Source organism: Canis aureus, chromosome 1 (genome assembly GCF_053574225.1).
Source record: "Canis aureus isolate CA01 chromosome 1, VMU_Caureus_v.1.0, whole genome shotgun sequence".
In the NCBI taxonomy this organism is placed as follows: Eukaryota; Metazoa; Chordata; class Mammalia; order Carnivora; family Canidae; genus Canis; species Canis aureus.
Window position 1 is genome coordinate 8,548,109 of NC_135611.1, and position 25,360 is coordinate 8,573,468.

At 35.5% G+C, this 25,360-nt stretch overlaps 1 protein-coding gene across 11 annotated transcripts in view; it reads left to right on the top strand.

Moving 5' to 3' along the window:
• RTTN (rotatin) overlaps positions 1–25,360 on the top strand; it is a 142,444-nt gene that overhangs the window by 18,355 nt on the left and 98,729 nt on the right. For 10 of the 11 annotated variants that reach the window (XR_013372539.1, XR_013372529.1, XR_013372560.1 and 7 more), the window contains 8 exons: positions 8,027–8,197; positions 13,967–14,179; positions 15,855–15,967; positions 18,333–18,459; positions 20,739–20,864; positions 21,387–21,503; positions 22,281–22,420; positions 24,969–25,140. Coding sequence is in view for 7 of the 11 variants with exons in the window: in XM_077884546.1 (XP_077740672.1) it covers positions 8,027–8,197; positions 13,967–14,179; positions 15,855–15,967; positions 18,333–18,459; positions 20,739–20,864; positions 21,387–21,503; positions 22,281–22,420; positions 24,969–25,140 (1,179 nt within the window). In the remaining 4 variants the exon portion in view is untranslated. Of the gene's footprint in view, positions 1–7,047; positions 7,267–8,026; positions 8,198–13,966; positions 14,180–15,854; positions 15,968–18,332; positions 18,460–20,738; positions 20,865–21,386; positions 21,504–22,280; positions 22,421–24,968; positions 25,141–25,360 lie in introns of those variants that run through there. The other variant, XM_077884699.1, reaches the window with a different exon arrangement.

The window sequence follows — 25,360 nt, forward strand, 5'->3', positions numbered from 1 at the left end:
AACTGATAAAATCTAAGATTTCTTTGCAATTCTTTTTGACTTAGATTAAGTCTCACTATGAATATACGGTCAAGAGGTGCCTGTGTGGTTCAGTTGGTTGAGCATGTGACTCTTGATCTCTGTTCAGGTAATGATCCTCAGGTTCTGACATCAAGCCCCACATCAGGCTCTGTGCTGAGTGCAGAGGCTACTTGAGATTCTCTCCCTCTGCCCCTCATCCCACATGAGCTCTCTCTTTCTCTCTCTAAGTAAATACATAAAATCTTTTTAAAAATACAGGAAAAAAAACTGCCTCAGAGTCACTTGAAAGAACTTTTTTCTGTTACAATTTATTATACAGTTAGATTTGTTTTAATTTGTTTTTACTTTTGGGAATTGTTTTCTCCTTATAAACATGTAACTCAGAGATGTTCCCTTGTCATCCTGTTCTCTGGTTTGTATTTTCTATTTTTATTTTAGTTTCTGCAAATATAACCAAGTAAGCATGTAGATTCTCATTGCTCTTCTCACATCTCACATAAAAGATCGTATGTTATATATGATTTTATACCTTGTTTTTTTTTAACTTAAAAATATATCCTGTTTGCTCAGGATAATAGGTATGGAGATTTTCCCATGTCCATATGTGGAGGTGTTCATCATTCTGTTGGATAGGGTACAAGTGTTTCAGTGTCTGCTTATTCACCCAGTTTCCTATTATTAGACACAGTTGCTAATATAAATTATGTAATATGAATAATGCACATATATCATTTCATACATGTACAAGTGTGTCTCTAGGGTAGATTTCTTTAGGATTGCTATATCAAAAAAGGTCAGAGGGAGGGTGGATGTGGGGATGGGCAAAATGGATGAAGGGGAATGAGAGGTACAGGCTTCTAGTTATGGGATGTCTAAGTCATGGGAATGAAAGGTACAGCAGTACAGCATAGGGAGTATAATCAATGATATTATGGTAGCATTGCATGGTGACAGGTGGTAGCTACACTTATAAGAACAACATAAAGTACAGAGTTGTGGAATCACTATTGTATGGCTGAAAGTAAATGTAACCTTGTGTGTCAACTATACTTGAAGAAGTAAATGTATTTTAAATCCTCATATTGTCCCATTCTTCTATATGGCTGTACCATTTCACTCACTCACCAGCAGTTTATTAGAATGTGTTTTCTCCTACACACTCAGCAGTAGGGTTTATAGTCCAACTTCAGATTTTTGCCATTTGGATAAATAAGTGAGGATTTAGGTGCTATTTGTTCTTCTCTGAGTAAAGTTGAGGATCTTTTTTGTAACATCATTTTCATTTCTTTTTCTATAAGCAGTCCAGGCATTTATCCATTTATCTCTTGGGTCATTGGTCTTGTGTTCTGATTTCTATGAGCTTTTATATATTAAGGACCTTGACTTCCCAAGACAGGTTGTAATTTTTATTTCCTCAGATTTTTCTTTTTCTTTTTCTTTTTCTTTTCCTTCCTTCCTTCCTTCCTTCCTTCCTTCCTTCCTTCCTCCCTCCCTCCCTCCCTCCCTCCCTCCCTCCCTCCCTCCCTCTCTTTCTTTCTTTCTTTCTTTCTTTCTTTCTTTCTTTCTTTCTTTCTTTCTCTTTCTTTCTTTCTTTCTTTCTTTCTTTCTTTCTTTCTTTCTCTCTCTCTCTCTTTCTCTTTCTTTCTTTCTTTCTTTCTTTCTTTCTTTCTTTCTTTCTTTCTTTCTTTCACTTTCCTAATGATGCTTTTGACTCTGCAAAATCTTTTATTCATTTGTTTATTTTTTAAAAAAGATTTGAGAGAGACAGTGCAAGAGCAAAGGTGGGAGGGGTGGAGGAAATGAAAGAGAATCTCCAGCAGACTCCCTGCTGAGTGGGATGTCATCTCATGACTGTGAGGTCACGATCTGAGCCAAAATCAAGAGTCGCCACTTAACCCACTGAGTCACCCAGGTGCTCCTATATTTGTTCATTTTTTTATATAGCTGCCTTAGTCAGTTTTTTAAAAAAGATTGGTTCTGGATTTTGAATTATAGATTTTCTTCACATCTTGGGAAAAACATGCTCTATTTCTTGAAGTCTACATGTTCGTCTTTTAAGAGTATTTTTCTCATATAGATTTTGCACATTTCTCATTGTTTAGTCATATCTGTGTGAATATATATTTATGTGGGTTTTTAACAGCTTTATTGAGGTATAATTGACATATAATAAGCTGCACATGTTTTAAAAAGTTTTTTGATACATTTTGACATGGATACACATGATGTAGATTAGTTTGCATTTTCTAGAATTTTGTATCTATGAACTCATGCTTTTTTGTCTGCTATCTTTGAGTGAGATTATTCTGAGATACAGTCATGTTGTGTGTATCAGAAATTCATTTTATTACTAGATGCTGTGTTCTTTGCTATTTGAATTTCAGTAGGGAAGATAATTTTTGAGAGTTACGGCTTTATTTTTTTGAAAGAAGTGTTTTGATAAGTAATATTTCAGATGAGTGACTAACGTGTATAGGAACCTCAGGAGTGTTAGATACTATTTCCTTAAATATGTATGTCTCCATGTATTTGGAAACCATATTCTTTTTTACATTTCAGTATATCATAAATTGTCATTTTATGTCTTCCGTTTTAAAATTATCATCCGATTTCTTTGAAGAACTGATAATCTGTCTTTTCTATTAATGTAAGCTGGTAACTTAAGTCTTTCTTTTTTTATTTATGCCTTCCTGTCAGAGAAGCAAAAGCAAAATTTATTAGTCACAAAAATATATTTTGATTCCCATCGTTGCCATTTTTTTTCTCTTTTTGTTATGTTGACCTAGGTCTACCTTTGTTTTATTTTATTTTTATTTTATTTTATTTTTTATTTTATTTTATTTTATTTTATTTTTATTTTATTTTATTTTATTTTATTTTATTTTATTTTATTTTATTTTATTTTATATTATATTTTATTTTTTACCTTTGTTTTATTAAACTTTGTTATAGACTGCCTGGTTCTTGTGAATAGACGTTAGAACCTAAAAAACAAAATACTGATGTGTACTTATTTTTTTTTTAAGATTTTATTTATTTACAAGAGACACAGAGAGACAGAGAGGCAGAGACACAGGCAGAGGGAGAAGCAGGCTCCAAGCAGGGAGTCCAACTCCTGGATCCTGGGTCTCCAGGATCAGGCCCTGGGCTAAAGGCGGAGCTAAACTGCTGGGCCACCCAGGCTGCCCCTGATGTTTACTTAATACCAATACCTGTGTGTGGGAAAACCCAAACCTTAAAATACACACACACACACAGCTCTTGAAAATAGAAACATGTATTTTATAATAGGTATAATATATTATTTCAAGTCTTTGATTTTTTTATCCATAAATTAGGGATAATAGTTCTTAATCTTAGTTTTTCTTTAGTCCTTAAGGTTATCATACTATTTGGTAGTACTTCTAGAAGATTTTCACATATTGAAGGTTTTCAACAAGTGATTTTTTTCTTAGAAGTGTGAAGAATGTTTTATCGGTTGCTTCTTAAATTAACTTAAATTTTCTTGGCCAGAACATTCATCTGTAAAAGTTAGTCATTCACTTTTAACTTTTGGCTGCTGATCTTTTATGATTCAATGAATTATTTTTACTTTAAAGGTTAAATCTGTTGTAGAAGTGCCAATTGGTATGATAGAAATGTTAAATAAAACCATACTGCTTAAAATTATATTTGATTTACTTGTTTAAAAGAATGAATGCCTACTAAGGAAAAAAAATCATTCCTTTGGGTATATATTAATAGAAGCAAACAATAGAATTTCTTAATGTTCCTACTTTTATCAAGTTTAAAAAGGAAGATAGAAGCAGTATTTTTGTTGAGGCATTAAAGGAACAAAATAATAAATATGTTGCTACCAATTCAGAAAGCAGAAACCTGAGTATATGTAATCAGATCTCTAGACTTTTCCCGATGGTGTTTAAAATAGTCCTGTCTGGAACTCCATACCTTAGTTGTGTAAGCATAGTCGAAAGTATTCTCCACGCCCATTCATTGAATGTTTTTATTTCCCTTGAAGTAAATAAGAGAAAAACATTTTTACTGAATGGTTATATTTTGTTAAGATAAATTTGTTAAGCACTTACAAAAGTTAGGTTGACCTAAAGTATTCCATCCCTTCTTTGCTTCCCTTTGAAATCAAGTCTGTTTTTATCTTCATTCACATCACATGGTGAGTAGTAGGTTCAAGGAATGAGGATCTTCACCTCATGCCTGATAACCCCAAGCTTGTGGGGGAGAGGAGGGACTGTCTTTCTTCATGTTTTACTTTCTCCTCTCTGTGGCTTCTGTCATTGCACTGTAGTGAAAAACAGTCTTTTCTCCTTCTGTGTGACTCCTTGCTTCTACATTCCCATCGGACCTGCTGGCAGTGAGTAACTTAGCTTTTCAGGTATGTCGAAGAATTGCTAGTTGGAGTTCAAGCGGGGCTGAGAGCGTTGTGAACGCTTCTGGAGAGAAAGGCTTTGTACCCAGTAAGGGTAAGTGAAGCCGACTGTGAATTTATAATTGGGTGAGTGGAATCTCTAATTAGCATATGCCTGCCCTGCTGCTGCCATCAGTCCAGAGACCGTTATTTCAGCTCACCAAACATTTCTTGATTGCCCCTTATATGCTAGGCCCTGGGGGCACAAGATAAGTAAGAGGCCATTCTTTTGACTCTTGTGGAAGATAGGTACTTTTGCTGTGTAAAACAGAGGTAAGCAGAGAGGAATGATAGTTTAAAAAGATAGTTTAAGGGTAGCACTTACTCCGTTGTAGTTCCTGTTTAAGCACTGTGTGTTTTTGAAGTCACATAATCATCATGATTATCCCATAAGGCAGATTAACACATGTTATAGATGAGGAAATGGAGGCTCATTTTCTTTTTCAGGGTCACTTAAGAATCACTTAAGAAGGTTTTCAATCATGTTTTATTTGCAAGGATGCCTTGACAACATTCTCAACTTAGAATCTTGGGGGTGGGGGGAGCCTTTTTGGAAATCATGACTGAAATGAATATTAAATTATCAGTATGATTTGGCTAAGCAGTAAAGGAAGGGTTTTTATCTGGCAGAGGGGAAAGGAAGGACAGGGAGGAGTGTGTAATCCTGACTGGTGTGTGAAGGGGATGCTGGTGGGGGCATGCAAGCCATACATGGTGGAAGATGTGGGAGAGACAATGGTGGGTCGTGTAGTTTAGCCTCCATTCTGAAGGCAAGGTGGGCTTGCTCTTCCACAGGATGCATGGCGAGGTTTGCACAGGCTGTAGTGGAAGGGAGTGGAGCGTGAGGCTGGAAGCATGGAAGGTGGAGAGCCTGATCCATTTGCTGTTTTCAGATGCTTCACAGTATCTACTGCCTATCTTGTCATGTGCACATAGTAGAGAAATTGTGTTTGCCCTATAAATTCTGTTTTATTGAGAATATTTGGAATATTCCCTGTAAATTCTGTTTTATTGAGAATATTTGGAATATTTTGCAATTCTTTGCCTTCTTTTGTAAAAGCTATGAATATCCTCTAAAAGGTAGCCTCCCTCACCCTCTCCAGCAACGACTCCACAGCCTTTTGAACATTTCTAGCTCAGTGAATTAAAACTGTGAACCATTTTATATAAAAGTATTTTTATGGAGAAATGTTGCATGTCAACATAGTATAAGACTGTCACTGTGTTTCTGGTTTGTTTTCTTTAGACTGGTAGTTATTAATATAATGGTTTCTGGTTTAAATTTAATTGATTTTTAGTTTTACTTTCTTGGGATTCTACTCTCAAGAAAATAAGTATATTTCATAGTTTTCTTTTTGGTTAAGTACATGTTTAGTTTTTGTCAGTGATTCTTGGCTACTTGAGAAGTTGTGTTCTTTGAAATGTTCAGAGTTTATATCTACTTATTTATGAATTATGCTGAAAATGACTAGGTTAAAACTTGTAAAACTATCTTTGTTTCAATAACAGGATTTGCCTGATATTGTATGTTATTTAGACCACACAGACTCAATTCATATTGGGTCTGTACTCTTAATTCTGCATTTTATCAAAAGAAAATTACCCCTTTATCCAGGTTTTTCTTTTTTGCCCTGAATTATTCATTTTTCCTATTTAGTATATTTTTTTGATTCATATTTCATTAGACGTTTAATTTTTAACCTTTTATGCCCAAAGATAAAGGTATCTTTCTTTATATGTGTAAATTATTAATTTTGCTACCTTTTTTGTTTCCTATTTTTTTACTGTATAGAATATTTTGTCTTTTTTACATCTTCAGTGATTAGGAAATATCATAGTTTTAATTTTGTGTTTGTTTAAAAACTTGACTTTATCAAGTGATCCATGTAAAATAATAAGAGTTTACTCATTTATATGCAATTTGTGTATGTGTGGTAAAACATATATTAACATAAAATTTACCATTTTAGCCCTTTTTGAGTATATAATTCAGTGGTATTAAATGCATTCATACTGTACAATCACACTGTTTATCTCCACAACTTTTCCATCATCTCAAACAGGAACTGTGCGTCCACTAAATAGTAACTCTCCTTCCCCCTTGGGCGCAGCCCCTGGCAACTGCTATCCTACGTTTTTATGAATTTGGTTGGTGTAGGTACCTCATAGTGCAATGAATTGAACAATAGCAGTGTTTCTGTATGTGGCTTATTTTATGCAAAATAATGTTTTTAAGACTCATCCATGTTGTGTCATATGTCAGAATTTTGTTCCTTTTTAAGGTTGAATAATATTTCACATTATGTAGGTATAGCATACCACATTTTATCTATCTGTTCATCTGTTGACAGGCACGTTTCTACCTTTTCACTGTTGTGAATAGTGTTTCTGTGAACAGTGATGTACAAGTATGTGTTTGAGTCCCTGTTTTTTTTCAATTCTCGTAGGTATATTACCCAAAAGTGAAATTGCTGGAGCATATAGTAATTTTACGTTTAATTTTTTGAGGAACTGACATACTGTTTCCATTGTGACCTCATCATTTTACAGACTCACCAGCAATGCACAAAGGTTCCATTCCAGTTTCTCTACATCTTTGCCAGCACTTGTTATTTTCCATTATTTTTGACAATAGCCATCCTAATAGATGAAGTAATATCTCATTGTGGTGTTGATCCTTTATATATTTTTTTAAGGCCTCATACCTTTTAGTTTTGATTCTAGTATATTCATCTTTGAATAAAAACATTCTTGGCATACATTTTTATCCTTAGTCTACAGGTTATTTCCTATTTTTATTTTCATATATTCTCAGTGGAAAGGTGAGAGTAAGATCTCCAGTGCTCCTTTGTTCTTCTGTCTTACTGTCTATGTCTACTATGATGCTGTCCTTTTATCAGCTAGTTTACAGGGGCATGTCAGTGTAATGTAAGATGTATTTTGGTCTATATTGTAATGATTTGCACGTTAGCCGACTATGTTGTAGCTTTTTCTTTGTATTTTATGTATGCCTTTCAATTTAAAGGATATAACTTCTATTTAAGTAGTAAATTATCTAGAAATTAGGATGGCAGGACATTTGCCTTGAAACAACCTTATTACATGGAGGATTCACACAATTTGATATTTAACTGTTTTTTTAGTTATCTGACTTTTTCTGTTTCATTTCTTTAGAAATTTTAGGATCAGTTTGAGGGCAAGGATGTCTCTTGTACTAATAATGCATTTTCCGCCATTATACCTGCCACTGTGTTAAGCATTCAGCAAGCCCAATAAATTGCATGCAGATTTTTAAGTTAGAACAATTAAACACTAGAAACTAGGAGGAATGTATGGTTTATTAAGCTTTTGTATTTTGTTTATTTTTATTCATTATTAAAAATATTGTTTGGAAAAACTTTAGGTGAGCTGATTATTCCTTTTTGCCTTTTTAAATCATCTCAGCATGTATAGGTTATTCTTGGAGGAATACATTTTTATTTTTGTTATTTAGTCATAATATTTTAAATTATTATTTGTGAAAGTCTCCATATTGGTTCCCTAAAATTGTTTTTTTCCTGTTTCGTGCTTCAATGTCTGCAGAAAGAAAAACTGCTTATGGTGTTGAGGTCCCTGGGAGATACCATATGCTACCATAAAAGTGGAGTGAGCCAGGACCAGCCAGAGTTAGTGCTGGTGCACCACCGAATGGCCTTTGTCAGCGTTTCACTGTTTGCAGTCCGAGTCCTGCAGATGCTTCTCCCTGTTGAAAAGGTAAGGCAGGCACTATTGCTTACAGTTTATGGGATATTATAAGTAAGTGCTCTGTTGTACATTTCTTGTAATCATTTCATGGTGTACAAAGATTATATTGGAAATGTAGTAATTGAGAAAGACTAACATTTCTGAACAGTTTTACAAATCATTTGATAGAAAAAAAACATTAATTCTAAAAAAATTTTTTTAGGTAATTTCTTAAAATTATCGTGTAACATGGTTTAGAAAAGTACACAGTTCAAGTACATTTTTACAAAGTGAATATACCTGTGTTTAAAAAGTAACCACCATGCCGGGACATGAAATAGAATATTACCAGCATTTCAAAGGTTGCTTCCCCATCCATTACCTTTTTCTTCTAAGCTAAACTCTTCCTTTCTGACAAGGTTTTTTTTGTTTTGTTTTGTTTTGTATTTTTTTTTTATTTTTATTTTTATTTTTTTTTGAGATTCATCACTGTTGTTGCTTGTTGTAGTTAAGTTTTTATTGCAAATTACAATTCTATTATATAACTATGTTAAAGATGATTTTAGTATGTGTAGATATTTCTTTTAAATCGTCTTATGACTGTAGATGTCTCATCTCATAAATAGAGGTTATATTGCTGAATTTGAATGTTAGTGATAAAAACATCTCATTCATGCACAAGTGTCTTGTAATATACTTATTGCAAAAAGAAAGGTGTGGCATGTTTTAATGCAGGTATAGGAGAAATTACTGCAACTAATGAACTATTTCCTATGCCTTTTGTCCTTTGTCCTTTTGTTTTCTAGAATTTTGCAGAGCATATAGCCTAACCTCCCATTTTTTTTAAAAGATTTTATTTATTTATTCATGAGAGACACACACACAGAGAGGTAGAGACATACATAGGCAGAGGGAGAAGCAGGCTCCATGCAGGGAGGCCAATGTGGGACTCGATCTCAGGACTCCATGATCACTCCCTGAACCGAAGGCAGACGCTCAACTGCTGAGTCACCAGGTGTCCCTAACCTCCATTTTTTCATAACATTTTTATATGTACTATATTAGCTATTAGCACCTGGGAAAACAAGAACAAAATGTTAAATTTTTTTAAGAAGCTTATTTATTTTAGAGAGAGCGAGAGGGGGCGGGGGTGGGGCAGAAGCAGAGGGAGAGAGAACCTCAAGCAGACTCCATGCTGAATGCAGAGCCTGATGTAGGGCTCCATCCCAGGACCCTGAGATCATGACCAGAACCCCAGTCAAGAGTTAGATGCTTAACTGACTGAGCCACCCAGGCACCCCCAAAACATTAAATTTTAAACTTAGTGTTTTGCTTTAGGGAAAAGCGTATCACTTCTGTTAATTTTAATTTTTAACTTCCATTCATTAATTACTTTGAAGAAGTGACTAATCTGAAGAAATTTTCTGTTTTGAGGAAATTTTCCAATGTAAAATTAGTATTACATTGGAAGTCTTGGACATTGGAGAATTCCAGTCATATAAGACTAATTGCATTTAAAATATGGATGCCTCACTATATAATAAGATATAACTGAAAAATTAAGAGTGCTTCATTAACTTATTACAAATGATCAGTCTATTTATACGTTGTATTACTGATGGAAGACTTTTCAACTATATAGTTTTATTTATTACCTTTTGATTATAGATTTTTTTTTCATCTATGTGCTTTTGGGGAAGTAATTAAAATAGAAATCAGTAATTTGTTTTATTTTGAGTTACTTCAGTGTTAGACTAAAATAAAGCTTCCATGCCTTTTTACTTTTGGAAGTTAGTTCTTTTTTATTTAATTGTCTTCGTTTTTGAAGGCAAATCAGTATTTGTGAATACCTGGTAGCTTTCCTAAAAATATAACTTGGCACTCCATTAGAACAGTAAATAAGGCTGTGGAGGAGATAGTAATTAAGATATTGGTTAATAGATATTGGTTAATTGGTTAATTGCTTTAAGAACTTTAGAATGAGATATAAACAAATCCTCTGCCATTGCTGTTAAATTTCTTCTTTCAGTTTATATGATTACAAGATTATGCTGCCCTCTGCCTGTTGCTGGCCCACTAAAAATTGAAGTGCAGTTTGTTCTAAAACTTCCAACCTGGAAAGTGGTTTTTAATATTTGGGTTGCCACTTGCCAAATGCATAATTTGGAAGTTGGAAAATGATAACGTGAATCTCTGTAGAGACTTCCTGGATTTGAAAGTTTTGACAAAATGACCTTGCAGGCCTATTTGAAATCAATAATTATTTGTTTGAAAAGATTTTGGGAGAATGTACAGGTTTAAACGGTGTATTAGCAATCTTACGAAAAATAATCTGGTTGGATAAATCAAATTGGTATAAAATAAGAGCTACAAATATCTGCCCTGTGCTGAAGCAGGATCCAGAGCATCCTAGGAACCTCTGTGACTGTTTCTTAGCTAGCTGACTGAAGGTAAGGAAGAATTTATACCACAAGGCTTTGACTTTTTCTGTGAGATATATAGTCCAATAATTTGCTAAATCCGATAGAGTCAGAGCAGCACTTCTTAAAGTGTAATGTGCAAATGGATCATTTAGAGATCTTGTTAATCAGATCTTGCATATTCTCCTCCTTTAGTGCCGGAGTAAGACTTGAAGGTCTGCGTTCTCACTAGCCCTTTAGATAATGCCCTGCCTGCTGAGTCTGGAGGGTTTAGAGAAAGCAGTGTTATGCTTCTTTTTCCCTTAAGCACACAAAATGATGTTGTTGATTCTTTTTATCAAAGAGTGATGATAGATGTGCACTGATTAGTTCTGCAGTGATTAGTTTTGACATGTGGCTAATGCTTATGGACGTAGGACAGCTACCAGTCTGTGGACTGTGGTCAGTCTGTTGGACCATGCCACGATTAAACTCAACACTGTAGCATGGTGCTTTGAGTTGCTGAGATAATGAAGTTTCAAATGTAGATGAAGAAGAGTGAAGATGTCAGGATTCCTTAGTGGGGCTGAAAAGAAGAAAGAAAAGAAGTTAATATTTATTAAGTGAGATATGTTAGACATCTCCTTGGTGCTTAATTCTCACATCAGCTTCTCTTTTTTGACTAGAGCCAGAGAAAGGTCATTGTAAACTAGAGCACGATGCCTTTGGCATTAGATCCATGGGGATGTAATATCTTAGCATAGTGCCCAACTCACAAAATCGCCTTTGCTGATTCCCCTTTCTCTTCCTAACCTTTGAAAGGAGTAGAACCTCAGGATGGACTGAGGCCCTCATGAGACATCATCCCATTTGTGGTCTTAAACATCATCAGTTTGCTGACACCTCCTGGATTTATATTCGAGACCACATGTGTCACCTGGACTACAAACTCAGATTTATTCACCGTCCTCTTTGACATCTTCACTTGGGTGACAATTGATGTTTCCAGCAAAATGTGACTTAATCCCAGTTCTTCTCTTTTCTTCTGTTCTTTCTACGTCTTCCCTCTCTGGGTAGATAGCACCTTCACCCTTCTTTTTTTTTTTAAGATTTTATTTATTTATTCATGAGAGACAGAGAGAGAGAGAGAGAGAGAGAGAGAGAGAGAGACATAGGCAGAGGGAGAAGCAGACTCAGGAAGCCTGATGTGGAACTTGATCCTGGGACCTTAGGATCACGCCCTAGGCAAAGGCAGATGCTCACCACTGAGCCACCCAGGCGTCCCCACCTTCACTCTTCTTATTGATTGTTGATCAGGAAGAAAGCTTAGAGTCTGATTCCTCTCTTTCATATATGCCTAGATCTAGTCCCTTTGCAGAATTTGTCATTTCTTCCTTGACATCTGTCTGGAATCTGAACAGTTCTCGCCATTCCCACCATTGCTATCAGGGTTCAAGTCCCTTTCTTGCCTTGATTGTTCCTGTAACTTCCTCATTGATGACCCTCCTTCCATCCTTGCACTGTTTCATCTCTTCCCTACAGATTGCTCTTGATACCTGCTTGAAATTTTCCAGTGCTTCCTCCAAAGACAAGTCACCAAGCCTTACCTGATGTGGTCACTGCTGCCCCTGACCCATCCCTCAGCATTAGGTGTACTGGCCTCCTTGCTGCTAAATAAATCCTATCTCTGGGACTTTGTACTTGCAGTTCCGTCCTCTACGGACGCTTTTCCCCCAGATATCCATATGGCTCCTCACTCCTCCATGTCTTTACTTAGCTGTCGCCTTATCAGAGAAGCCTTCCCCTGCTACTCTAGAGCAGTAGCACTTTCCTTGTTCTACTCTGCATTTTAGTTTTGTTCCTCTCCATCTTTCCCATCCGTTGGTGTGTTTTTTGCTTGTTTCTGTTTGTTTTTTTTTTCTTAGCACTGCTGGTGACACCTGATGTCTTATGAAATATATTAATTTACTTTGCCTTCTCTGCTGGAATGTTCACCTCATGAGGGCAGAGGCTCAATTTTCTTCCTGCTATGTCCCCAGGATCTGGTCTGTAGTAAGGGAACACTATAGGGGCCCAATAAGTATTTACTGAGTGAGCAAATAATAGTTGATCAGGTAATTCAATTTGCCTCTCTTTTTTCTACTAAGAGACCTCTTCACAGGATCATGAAATTTTTCTTGACTTCCTAATAGCTATTAATAGCTGTTTTTTTCCTCACGTTTAGTAACCTAAAACCTATAGTTTTTTTTTTTTTTAACATTTTATTTATTTATTTGAGAGAGAGAAAAAGTGCATGCGTAAGTAGAGGGAGGAAGGCAGGGGGAGAATTAAGCTCCCCTTTGAGGAGGATCCTGACATAGGGCTGGGTCCTAGGACCCCGAGATCATGACCTGAGCTGAAGGCAGATGCTTAACAACTGAGCCACCCAGGTTCCCTGATACCTATACTTTCTGATATTTATTTGGTAACTTTGTATCATTCCGAAAGATTGTTTAGCTGATTTAGTCCTTAATCTTAGATTTTCAGGCAGTTACTAGTTATCCTTAAGATAGGTTATCCATGAAATAAATGGTGACCAAACCTCATTTAATAAAGACATCATTTCAGCCAAAGCAGTGAGCTCTGTCAAGTGATTTTCTTTGAACATTGAATTTTTAATCTTTTTCATTTCCTTCACTGATTCATAGAATCCTATCACCAAATTAGAATCATTTCTTTCAATTTTAAATCTGTTGATTTCAGGCTAAAAAATGTGTAATATTTCATTTGGGCCTGTGGTTTTATACTAATTAAGGGTCAGTCTTCTCTGGGTGTTCTAGAACTATTTAAATATTGTTGAATTCCCCTTTAGCACTCTAAAATACAAGCTAAAATAATTTATGTTCAAATCAATCTATAGTTCTATTTAATGTAGTGTTACTTAATTCAGTGTGTCATTAATAAGCCCTGGGTTAGGTGTTTGGCTTTGGTAGGAAAGTGCTCTTCTTGTCTTTAGGAGTTTATTGCATTATCCTGGAGATTTATGTGCACAGTACAAAATACTTAGATCAAAAAGCCTCCTGCCTTCAGTTCAGTAGCAGAGTTATAAACAAGGTAGAAGGCTCAGAGGGAGGGTAGTTCTGGTTTTTGGTTTGGGAAGAAGGAAGTATCCTGTGTCCCAGGCTTTGGGAAAGAGTTGAAATTTGGACTGGACTTAACTCTGGGCAGAAGAAAATTATATTGAACAAGACACAGGAGTGAGTGGTGTGTTAGGGCATAGAGTTTTTTTTGGAGAAGCATAGAGTTTGTGATAGAGAATGATAAAAATAAAGTTGAGCTAGCTACATTAAGATCATAGTCTACTATGTTTTTCTTAAAAAATTTTTAACTTTTTTTTTTTTTTTTTTTGAATTCATTAAAGGCAAGCCACCTTTTACCGGAGCCTATGTCAGCAGCATTATTTCTAGTTTCTTTGGACATGCCTGTTTCTTTGGAATATCCAAATATTCATGAAGCTGTTGTGGCATATTTGGAACAGTTGAATTCTGAAAACTACAGTATTTATAAACAAACTGCAGAGGCTGTTTATTCAATTGAATGTACCTGTAACTTCCTGTCTGATGTTGGGAAGGAGGTAAACAGTTTCATTAATATCTTTTAACAATTCCTTTGCTAAAATATTTAGAAAATGTAACCTACATTTTCAAATTAGTGGACATACAATAACTAAATTGTTGGAGATGGGATACATTATTACCGAGTGGTCATTTATCAGATTAAAGTGAGGATGTAATTTGTGTAAAGGTACACGTGACTTTAGATGGATGAATGGTGTATATTCGTGAGACCAGTGGTTTTTAAAAAGGCAGTAATTATTATCAATGTCTTAATATTTAATAGTGAGTTCCTTTTTGAAGTGACTTACTGTATATGAACACAGTGACAGTTGACAAACAACTATAAGGGCCATTTTAGTGCTTATCTATAGTCACATTTTTCCTTTAATATTTTATAGACACTTATTACATACTCACAGGAAGAGCCTGATTTTTTATTAGATAAAACTATGAACTAGATTGTTTGTAAAGTAGGATGACTTTAGGTGCAGTGTTATAGCAATAATTATGTATTGTTATTTATCCTTTTAGAGATATTGTTGGGATGTTTAGTATGTTATCAAAGAAGGGAGGTTAGTAAGTCTTAAAGTAGACAGTGACTATAGTAGTTGTTTACTGTTTGAAAGTACCAAAGCAGGTCCTGAAAATCTTAAGAAATTATGAACTAAATTCTTACTCCTTTTCTTCTTTACAGTGGAAGCTTTCTCAGCCTCTAATTTTCGTTTATTTACCCATTATTTTTTTTCTTTTTCTTTAGCCATATCTCAGTGCCACTGGCTTCTTGTTTCCTCTGTGATAGAAGTTCAAACTGTCTTTAAGTTGAATTATTTCTGTGGTATTCTGCATGGTCAGTTAATCATGCATATATTAGTCATCCTATATGTTTGTAGAAGCAGTCAGCATGTAGAAGAGGGGAGTGGATCATAAAATATGAGTCCTGCCTTTAGTCTGCAGTTAGTGGGGAGATAGGGCTACAAACAAATAGCTGAAGAATGAGGCCATTCGATTGTAATCTTAAGCCTACTTAGAGGTGAAAAATAAAGTGTCTTACAGCATTGAGCTAAGAACTTTTCCCACATTTTCCCTCCTAGGCTGACATTTTTATTTTGCTTGTTGGAAAAGTGAATTTAAGGAAATATGAATAGTCTCAAGGTCTCTGAATGATCTAATTTGTTTTCTTTTTTTTTTTTTAAGATTTTATTTATTTATTGACGAGAGACACAGGCAGAGACATAGGCAGAGGGAGAAGCAGGCTTCCCATGGGGAGCCTGATGCAGAACATGATCCCCGGATCACAACCTGAGCTGAATTGAAGGCAGCCGCTTAACTGCTGAGCCAGCGGGCATCCTTTTTTTTTTTTTTTAATTTAAATTTTACTTAGCTAACATACAGGGCAATGTTGGTTTCAGGAGTAGAATTCAGTGATTCATCCCTTACATACAACACCCAGTGCTCATCACCAGTGCCCTCCATAATGCCCTTCACCCATCTATTCCATTCCCCGCCCACCTGCATCAACCCTGTTTGCTGTCTCTCATTAGAGTATCTTATGGTTTATTTTCTCTCTCCATCCGCTTCAAATGTTCATCTGTTTTCTTTCTTAGCAAATTTCTTGAAGTTGCTTATTTAGCTGTTGAGAATTTTATTGTACATGAACTTGATGTTTACTGTTTCATTCTGCTGTTTTTTTAGGGCGAGAAGAATCTCTTGGAATTAGTAGAGCTGGCAGACCAAGCCTTGAGAAGCTTTTCTTATCATCAGCATTTCCCCCTAATAAAGGAAATGATCTGCATGTGTTCAAAGATGTAATACTCTCTTTCTTGATATGATTATATTATTATAGGATGTATTGTGTATGTGTGCAATGAAATGAAGGAGCAATGAAAATAGAACTAGTTTTAAATCTCGTTTCTGTTTTTTTTTAATTAAAATTATTTTTATATATGTCTAACCTCTAAACTATACATATATAGCTACATTAAGGCAGTCAGCTATTTTATTCAAGGGTAAACTAAAAATGTCATGCCTGTAATCAAGATTAATTATCCCTGGATTTTATACATTTGTTTGGCATCCATCCAAACTAAGTAGTCAAGCATATTTGTTTATTTATTTACCTTTAAGGTTTTATTTATTTATTTTTAAAAAAATATTTTTATTTATTCATGAGACACACACACACACAGAGGGGCAGAGACACAGGCAGAGGGAGAAGCAGGTTTCATGCAGGGAGCCTGATGTGGGACTCAATCCCGGGTCTCCAGGATCACGCCCTGGGCTGAAGGTAGCCTAAACCTCTGAGCCACCCAGGCTGCCCTACCTTTAAGGTTTTAGTTAATAACTTAAATTGAGGATTTTTTTTTAATGTTTCATTGCTTCCTACCTTTTTCCCATATAGATTTTTAGAATGCATCATGCATCAGTTAATTTATTTTGAAGACATTGGGGACACCTGGGTTGCTCAGTTTGTTAAGCATCTGCCTTCGGTTAAGCATCTGCCTTCGGTTTAGGACATAATCCTGGGGTACTGGGACTGAACCCCATGTCGGACTCCCTGCTCACCAGGGAAGTCTAATTCCCTCCCTCCCTCCCCCTGCTTATGCTCACTTTCTCTCAAATAAATAAATAAATAAAATCTTTTTTTAAAGGAAAGGAAATGTGTTTTTTTTTTGTTTTTTTTTTTTAAAGATTTTATTTATTCATGAGAGAGAGAGAGAAAAAGAGAGGCAGAGACACAGTCAAAGGGAGAAGCAGTCTCCATGCAGGGAGCCTGACGTGGGACTCGATCCCAGGTCTCCAGGATCACACCTGGGGCTGAAGGTGGGGCTAAACCGCTGAGCTACTGGGGCTGCTCATAAATAAAATCTTCAAAAAAATTTTAAAAATATTTTGAAGATATTGGAGCAGATTACCATTTAGAATTTAGTATCTTCATTGCTTTTGGAGAGAGTAGATGCCATGATGACAAATACTGATTAAATATGGGTTTTTATTGTTTATTTATTTATACCTCACATAGTTAATATCTCTGTGTGTGGGGGTGGAGTGGGGTGAGAACGTTTAAGATCTGTTCTCTTAACAAGTATCAAGAATATAATACAGTATTAACTGTATCATCCTAGAGTACATTAGATCTCCAGAATTTTTACATTCGGAATAACTGAAACCTGTGCGCTTTGACCAACATCTCCGCATTCCCTGTGTTCCTCACCACCTGGCTACCACCATTCTACTCTCTGCTTCTATGAGTTTGACTTTTTTAGATTTATATTTAGATAATAAATGAGATTATGCAGTATATTTGTCTTTCTGTACCTGGCTTATCTTACTTGGCTTAATGTCCTCCTTGCTTCATCTATGTTGTTACAAATGATAGGATTTTCTTCTTTTTAAGGCCGAATAGTACTCTATTGTATATTCCAAATGTATATACTACATTTTCTTTATTTGTTCATCCATTGATGGACACTTGGTTGTTTCCGTATTGTGTTAACCCTTAAACAATAGAGATTTGAATTGTGAGGATCCATTTATATTGTTTTTTTTTTTTTCAGTAAATATATATACAGTATTGTAAATGTATTTTCTTATCATTTTTAAAACTTTTTCCCCTCTAGCTTTATTGTACGAATACAATGTATGTGTAATGCATATAATATACAAATTATATGTTAATCGTCTATGTATGTTAGTGGGAGGGCTTCTGGTCAACAGTAGGCTATTAGTAGTTAACTTTTTGGGGCACCAAAAGTTATACATGGATTTTTAACTGTGTGGAGGTCACTGCCCCTAACCCTGTGTTGTTCAAAGGTCAGCTGTATTCACTAGTGTGAATAATACTGGGATGAACACGGGAGGGTACTTTATAACCAGAAGTGGGATTGCTGGATCATATGGTAGTTTTTATTTTGAGGAAACACCATTCTGTTTTCCATAATGGCTGTATCTGTTTGCATTCCAAATAGGGATTTTTAAAGACTTGTTTTGTACTTTTTAGGAGCATATTTTTTCCATTGAGACAAGTGCTTGGGGTAAATATTAATAGTGGATTAGTAAGTAAGATCCCAGTTGGAGGAATTAGAGTAGGAAGAAACCCCTTCCACTATGCTCCTAAGTTTCTTTAGTAACTCACTTAACTTAGATGCCTTGGATGTTTTACCTTCTTACCAGCTGCAAATCTGCGCAGGCCAGTCCATTACTTCAAGGAGAAAGTCAGAAGGTGTTTCTGCGCATGTTATCTCACCCATTACTGCAAGTGAAAATTGAAACTTATAACTGCTGTCTGGAAATTACTAAGGTGGGTTTTTGTTTTCTTTTTGTTTGTTTGTTTGGGGGAGAGCTAATAGTGGATGCTCTTATTTAATTAAAGTAAATTAAATTAGTTAATTTATTTAAATAGCATTTTATTTTATTTTTCAAGTAGGTTTCATACCCAGCATGGGGCTTGAACTCCTGACCCTGAGAACAAGGATTCATGCTCTACCAACTGAACCAGCTCTACCAACTGGATTCTCTTATCAAAACTCTAAAATTAGTTGATATTTTACATGAGCTATAAGAATTATTACCATAAAAGTAAATGATAATTATTAGTGAACTTTAAGAAATTTTTGCTGTTAATTCCCTTAAGTAGCAAGTCTAGCTATTAAATTGCCTTACTAGAAGTTTTATTAAGAATTATATTTGTGTTGTGTTATTTAATGATAGAAGCACTATAAGAAAATGTTAATTTCTGCCATGTATTCAAAAGTCATTTCTGGGGCGCCTGGGTGGCTCAGTTGGTTAAGCGTCTGCCTTCTGCTCAGGTCATGATCTCAGGGTCTTGGGATCGAGCCCCACTTTGGGCTCCCTGATCAACAGGGAGTCAGTCTACTTCCCCCTCTTCCCTCCCCTCCCTAATAAAATCTTAAAAAAACAAAAGTCATTTCTATGCTCAGGAAAAGTTTTAGATTATTAGCCTTAAATTTTACAGTGTCAGATCTGTTTTCTTAGTAATATTTTTCTTTTGAAGAAAATATGTTTCTCTCTTTTTAAGTTATAAAATATTTCAGTGTAGAATAGTATATAAGATATTAACTTTAAATGTTAAAAAGAACATTGTACATAGGACAGTACTAAAAATATGTTTCTGTGTACTCTTCTATTTAACTTTCTTGTAAATGCTAACCAGATATAACAAATGTTTACATTTTTCCAGTTTTACTTCTGACCCTCTTTTTATCCCCAGAAATAAAAATATTAGTTGTAACTGAAGCTTCTTCCTTTTTCCCACTTCCTCCATCCACCAGGACAACCACTTTTATAAAGTTGATGTTTGTCCTTTCCATCTATGTGCTTTAAATATTTTTATTATATATGTATGTCTTTTTTTATGTATGTCTTTATATATAATATATACATTGTTTTTTCTGCTTAAAAAAGTATATAATTTCATACCATACGTATGTTTTTTCTGCCTTAGGCCTTTCATTTAATAGTTGGACTCCTACTGGTTCATTCATTAATGCTCTTTAGTTTGAAATACTTTATATTGATAGAAATTTAGGTTCAGTCTCCTTTTTGCTGAAATAAGTTCGTCAGTATTTTCATTGACAGTCTGTAGCTAATAGTACATGTATCTGAAAGTGCCTTCATTTTACTTTCCTCCTGAATGATAGTTGAGCAGGATGTGGATGTAGAACTTGAGGTCTGCTGCGATTTCCCTTTAGTACTCTGCCAAAGGTGGTTTGTTGTTTTTAGGCTTCTATCATTGTTGGAAAATTCTGCTAGCAGTTAGATTATAATTTCCTTGAATTTTTTTCTCCAGTTGCTTTTAAGACAGGAAAGTCCTTGTCACTGTGTTCTGCAGTTTCACTACAGGGTCTTTGTGTACATTTTTTATTTATCTTGTTTATTACTCTTCAGCCGAAAGAATCCTGTCTACCTTCATTTTTGGATAATTCTTATTCACTACTGTTTCTCTTATCCTTGCTGTTCCCTCTGAGTAGAGATCTGTTAGGCCTTCTTATTTTATCCTTTGTGTCTTTTAAGTGCTCTTTCACATTTTCTGTATCTTTATTTGTTTGGATGGAATTCCTCAGTGCAGCCATTCAGTACACTAGTTCTTTCCTCATCTATTTCTGATTTGCTTTTAAAAATGTGGTAAAATACAAGTAACACAAAATTTTCAATTTAGTCATTTTTAAGTGTACAGTTAAGAGTCATTAAGTACGTTGACACTATTGTGCAACCATTATCATTATCTTTCTCAAACCTCAGTAAGCAAAATGTAAACACCCTAGGATAGGTTTATTAAATGTTATTTTTTAATACCTATCATTATGAATAACTTCAAGAGATTATGATTGTCTCAGAATTTTGGTTATTTAATTTATCAAAACTCCACTTGTTGGCAGAAAGAAACATAACACATATGTCATGTAAACTCAGAGGTAAGAGAAATGTTTTTCATCCTCTACCAGGTAAAAGAAAAGTTTCAGTGAAGTGGAAAGTTAAATTGGAATTGAATTGTAAACAGAAGAAAGAGGAATCCTTTGGAAAAATCAGCATCAATAATTTTTAAAAACTGTTTTACAGGAATGTTTAGGTGTCTATAACGTCACTAAACCTGTGTCTTCACTTTGTAACGGAATTCATTTTCTACTTCACCCGAAAGTTCTGTATGAAATCTCTGCATTTGGCATTCAAGAGCCCAAAAATGAGGTATGGCATGCTAAGAGTAAATGCAAAAGACAAGTGTAATTATTAGATACTCAGTTAAATCAAGATACTATTCTAATATAACTAGATCGTATGATGAGAAGCTAAAAAGAAACTTGCTTTGGATTTATGGTTTCAGTTGACATGTTATTTACATAAAAAGGAATGTTAAGGAAAATGTGAGAATCAAGATAAGAGCACATACTTGTTCTCCAAGAATTCAGAGGAAGTTGTTATGTTTTTCATGTAGGACATGAATTCTACAGTATTATAGAAATCAGGTTACTTCATCAAGGAAATTTTTATTTAATGAAAAATTACAGCTTAAAGGTTAGAAAAAAGGAATGATTAGGGAGGAAGACTAGCTGAGAACAGAATGTAAGATGAAGCTATGGAATACGAGCATTTGAAGAAAGAGTTGTTGGTTAGAGCACTTTTCCAGATTTTAGACAATGTTACAGATACATAGGTGACTTTAACAGGAGCCTCACTTTGTTGGATTGTGTGATCCATGTTGTTGAACAGGTGAATGCTGCTGCCAAGGCCATTTTGCTGTATCTGCTGCAGGGACGATTGATGATGACAGCAGTGACCTGGAACAAGTTTATTGAGTCTCTCTGTCCTGTCATTCCTGTGCTGCAGGTATGCTGGGCGAGTCCCCATTTCCCATACCATTTATCTTGGGTGAGTGTGATTGATTGAAACACATGCAGACAGCAGAGCTGTCATGTGAGAGAAATGAGGAGAAGCCGAGAAGTTTCTGTGGATAAGGGGGCAGGGAGTGGGTGGCTGTCTTGTTTCTGGCAGAAGGTTAAACCAGGAGAGCTAATTTGTCTGCACTTTATGGATCTGGGTGGGAGGTTAAGAAGTGGGGTGCAGGCATTTGGCACTGACTATGAAAAATAGAACTCAGCCTTATATAAAGGCATTTAGGAAAAGCTAACAGTGCTTTTTAAGCAGGTGTTATGTAACTAAGCTGCCTTGTGAATTCCATCCATGGATGTATGTGATCAGAGTGCTACTTTGATTAACAAGTTCTGGGAAACAGGCTTTTCCAGCCGTGATTCTTGGTGATAAGGAGGAGTGAGGGGAGTTCAGGGCACTGCCCTGCTTCCCTCTCTGTCATGTGGCCACAGTTCTGAAGATCTGTGAGCACCTCATTTAGGGGAGGTGCCACTACCAGAATTTTGGAAAATGGAAAAAATTAGCAAGCATCAAGAGAGTTGGCATATTTTTCTGAAGTCCAATATTATTTTTTTAATACAACTTTATGTATGTAGGATTCTTACCTCACATAGGATATTTTGACAAGTGACTATTCACCTGAATTGAAAGAAATTTAGGAATTCTTATTTTCAAGTTAAAGAGTTCAGCAATATGTATAAACAAAGTAATTTCTCTTTTTCTGGAATCTTTTAGGGCTATGCTGACACAGAAGATCCTTTGGGTAACTCCATTCTCCTTCTGACGAAAGGGAATCCTGAGGCGGGCGAAGGGGCTCTCCCCTGTACCACCCGACTGAAGTCCATGCTGCGGCTCCTGTTTGTCAGGAAGCCATTGTAAGTACAGCAGGATCTGTTCTTCTCCATGTTCAAGATTAATGGGAGCATTCCAAGGAGGTATAGTAATTCTGTCATTCTTAAGTAGGGTAGAACTAAAGAAGGTAAGAGAAAATGACTCTTTATTGTTAGGCAGAGAGGAGACCAGTGTGTGAAGCTGAACAGACATGAGGATGAATCTGAGGGTGCTTTCCTGAAACCTTCATTGGCGGCCAGCCTTCATGCCTTCGGTGGTGTTCGCTGGTGCTGTGGGCAGGTTATAGAGCCATGGGTATGAATTGAGTGGGTCTTCCCTCTTTAGAAATTGTTAGCCTCCTTTTCTAAACATTTATTCTGAAAATTAAATGTTCATAAAAGTGTAATGGACCAGCTGACCATATACCGGAGTAAGTAGGAATTTTAATCTATTTAGTTTGTTCTCTTATTTGGAAAATTAGAAAAGTGTTCTTTTCTTGACCACTAGTGTATCATTTAAACTAAAAGAAAAGAAGAAAAATATATTGCTTTTTTTTTTACCTCTCTATCATTGCGACATGGATCTTCTCTGCTCTCTTTAGGTAACAGTTGTTAGATTTTCCTTCCCTGGGAAGAGGAAAGCTTAGAGTCACGATGAGTAAGCAGTGTTGAAGAACAAGAATCGGTTGCAAAGGCTAGGAGGAACAGATGTCCTTTTGACAATGAATAGCTTTGCTTTACTCAAACCTTACATCAGGATGATACAGTGGCTTATTTATAAATACATGATCAGACTGAAAAATAAGGAAGTAGGTGGAAATAATCTAAAACATTAAGAGAATGGAGAGGAAGAAGACCCAAGAGAAGAGACTATAGCTGTAGTGTAGAGAGTAAAGTTTGATAGAGAGTAAAGTGATGCAGGAAGCAGGGGTAGGTGGAGTTAAAATGTCTGCATCTCAGGAGTGGCCTCCATACGGTGGGGCTGTGTCTATTAATGTGCTAGCGTAGTACTCTTCACCCCCAGATTTGGTGATGTTATATAATAGAAGTGCATTTCCTGTTCACAGTCTCCAGGTAAACAAAGACAAAAAATATGCTCACAACATTTTTTTGAAGGAAATAAATGGTGGGAATAACGGGACTCTGTTGCCTCATGCTAAAGCTAAAGAAGTGCTGAATTTATATAGGAGATGCATAAATGTATGCTTTACATACTCTACTCTGGCCATCTTTCTGGGGGCTACAGCCCCAGAGTTTAGTATAGCCTTGGCTTAGAATGAAAGGAGCAAAGGAAAAGCTTTATGTAGGTGTCTAGCTATTCTAACTAGAATAGGTAGAAGGAGTAAGTTTGTCTGACTTCTCACTCCATCTTGGAGTAAATATCAGTACTCTGAAGAATGATATCTATTACTAAAATCACTGTAAATTTCTGTTAGACTTGGCAAGTACTTACTGGATGTCATCTGTGTGCCTCAGAGCCACAGTAGGCTGTGGGAACATAACAGCACTCAGCGTGGGCATGGCACTGCCCATATAGAATTAGGCATGGAATTGGGAGGAGAAATTTTACCAGTTATCCTTTATTATTAATTATAGTAGAGCAAGATCAGTGTTGTGCTACTGGGACTTCAGGGTGACAGGACCACACAGAGCAAGTGACCCAGTCTTGGCTGTGGTAGGGAGGACTTCCTGAGTACACAGCTTTTAACTGTCATCTTGTAAGTAATACTTAAACCTGGAACTTGTATTATCACTTAAAATATTCCTAGTTTTTTTATAGTTTAAGAACCTGTCAGAGTAGTGATACATACCTAGTTGTCTCACTGTCTCCCAACTCTAAGGCCCTTTGTCCACTTGGTGGTTTTTTGTTTTTCCATTTCATTGTCTAATGGCATGCAATATTTAATCTTTCCTTGTAATCTCCTACTTCTCACTCAACTGACCTTAATCCTAATCCATTCCAGATAAAATAGAATTTTGATGGGAATCACAAGTATTTGCATTTTCTTATTTGAGAAGACTCTGTTTGACCCTTAATATAAGAACGTTCTTATATGTTGTGACATTACATTTTAGTTATTAATGTGATTACACTCCTGGAGGTTTGACCTAATGTTAGTTTGTGCCCTGTTTGTGAGTCCATGATAATTTTTGATTTTGAATTAGATCACTAGACTTTGAGTCAAGAGTTATGGATGTAATTTGCAGATTGTGTTAATTTATTGCCATTGACTGTGATACTGACCACAGACTATGAAGTTCATAGTCTCAGTGAGTCAGTCTCTTCATTTATAACTATTGATTATTCCTTATTTCTGATATTTATTTATAAATATAAAATTGAAAGAATAATTGTAGTTATACACTATTTTAATAGAAAAATAAAGTACCTTTGTTGTCAGTATAAGCATGGCAATTATCATGTTGATTTACGATAATGCTTTGTGATTATAGGCTTTTAAAATGTCTATATTTTAAATATAGTGTTGATATATTGTGTTAATATACAATAATGCTTTGTGATTATAGGCTTTTAAAATATGTCTATATTTGTATATTAAAAAATGTTGACTGAAACACTTTGTTTCTTTAGGGTCCGTTCACTAGCATTAAAGCTTTTAGCATGTCATCTCACAAGGGAAGAAGGGGCTGACACAAAGCGTCCTTTAATAGATGCCAGAATTCTCTCCAGAGTTACTAATTTATTTATTGTGAAAAAACCTATTGAACTCACGTTGGATGACAGAAGAGAACTGATTATTAGGGTGAGTATAACTTTTGGGTTTATCATTTCATGGTAACTTGATGCATTTGTATATCACCTATTTTATGTTACATTCTTCAGTTTGTATATGCATCTGAGAGGAAGAGAAGTTCTAGCTTCTAGTGTGATTATTCATGGCTAATTTGAAATTGTGTTCTGGCTTTGTCTAGCTTCTGGATACATTTATTTATTTAATAAGTATTTCTTGGGTGCCTACTGTA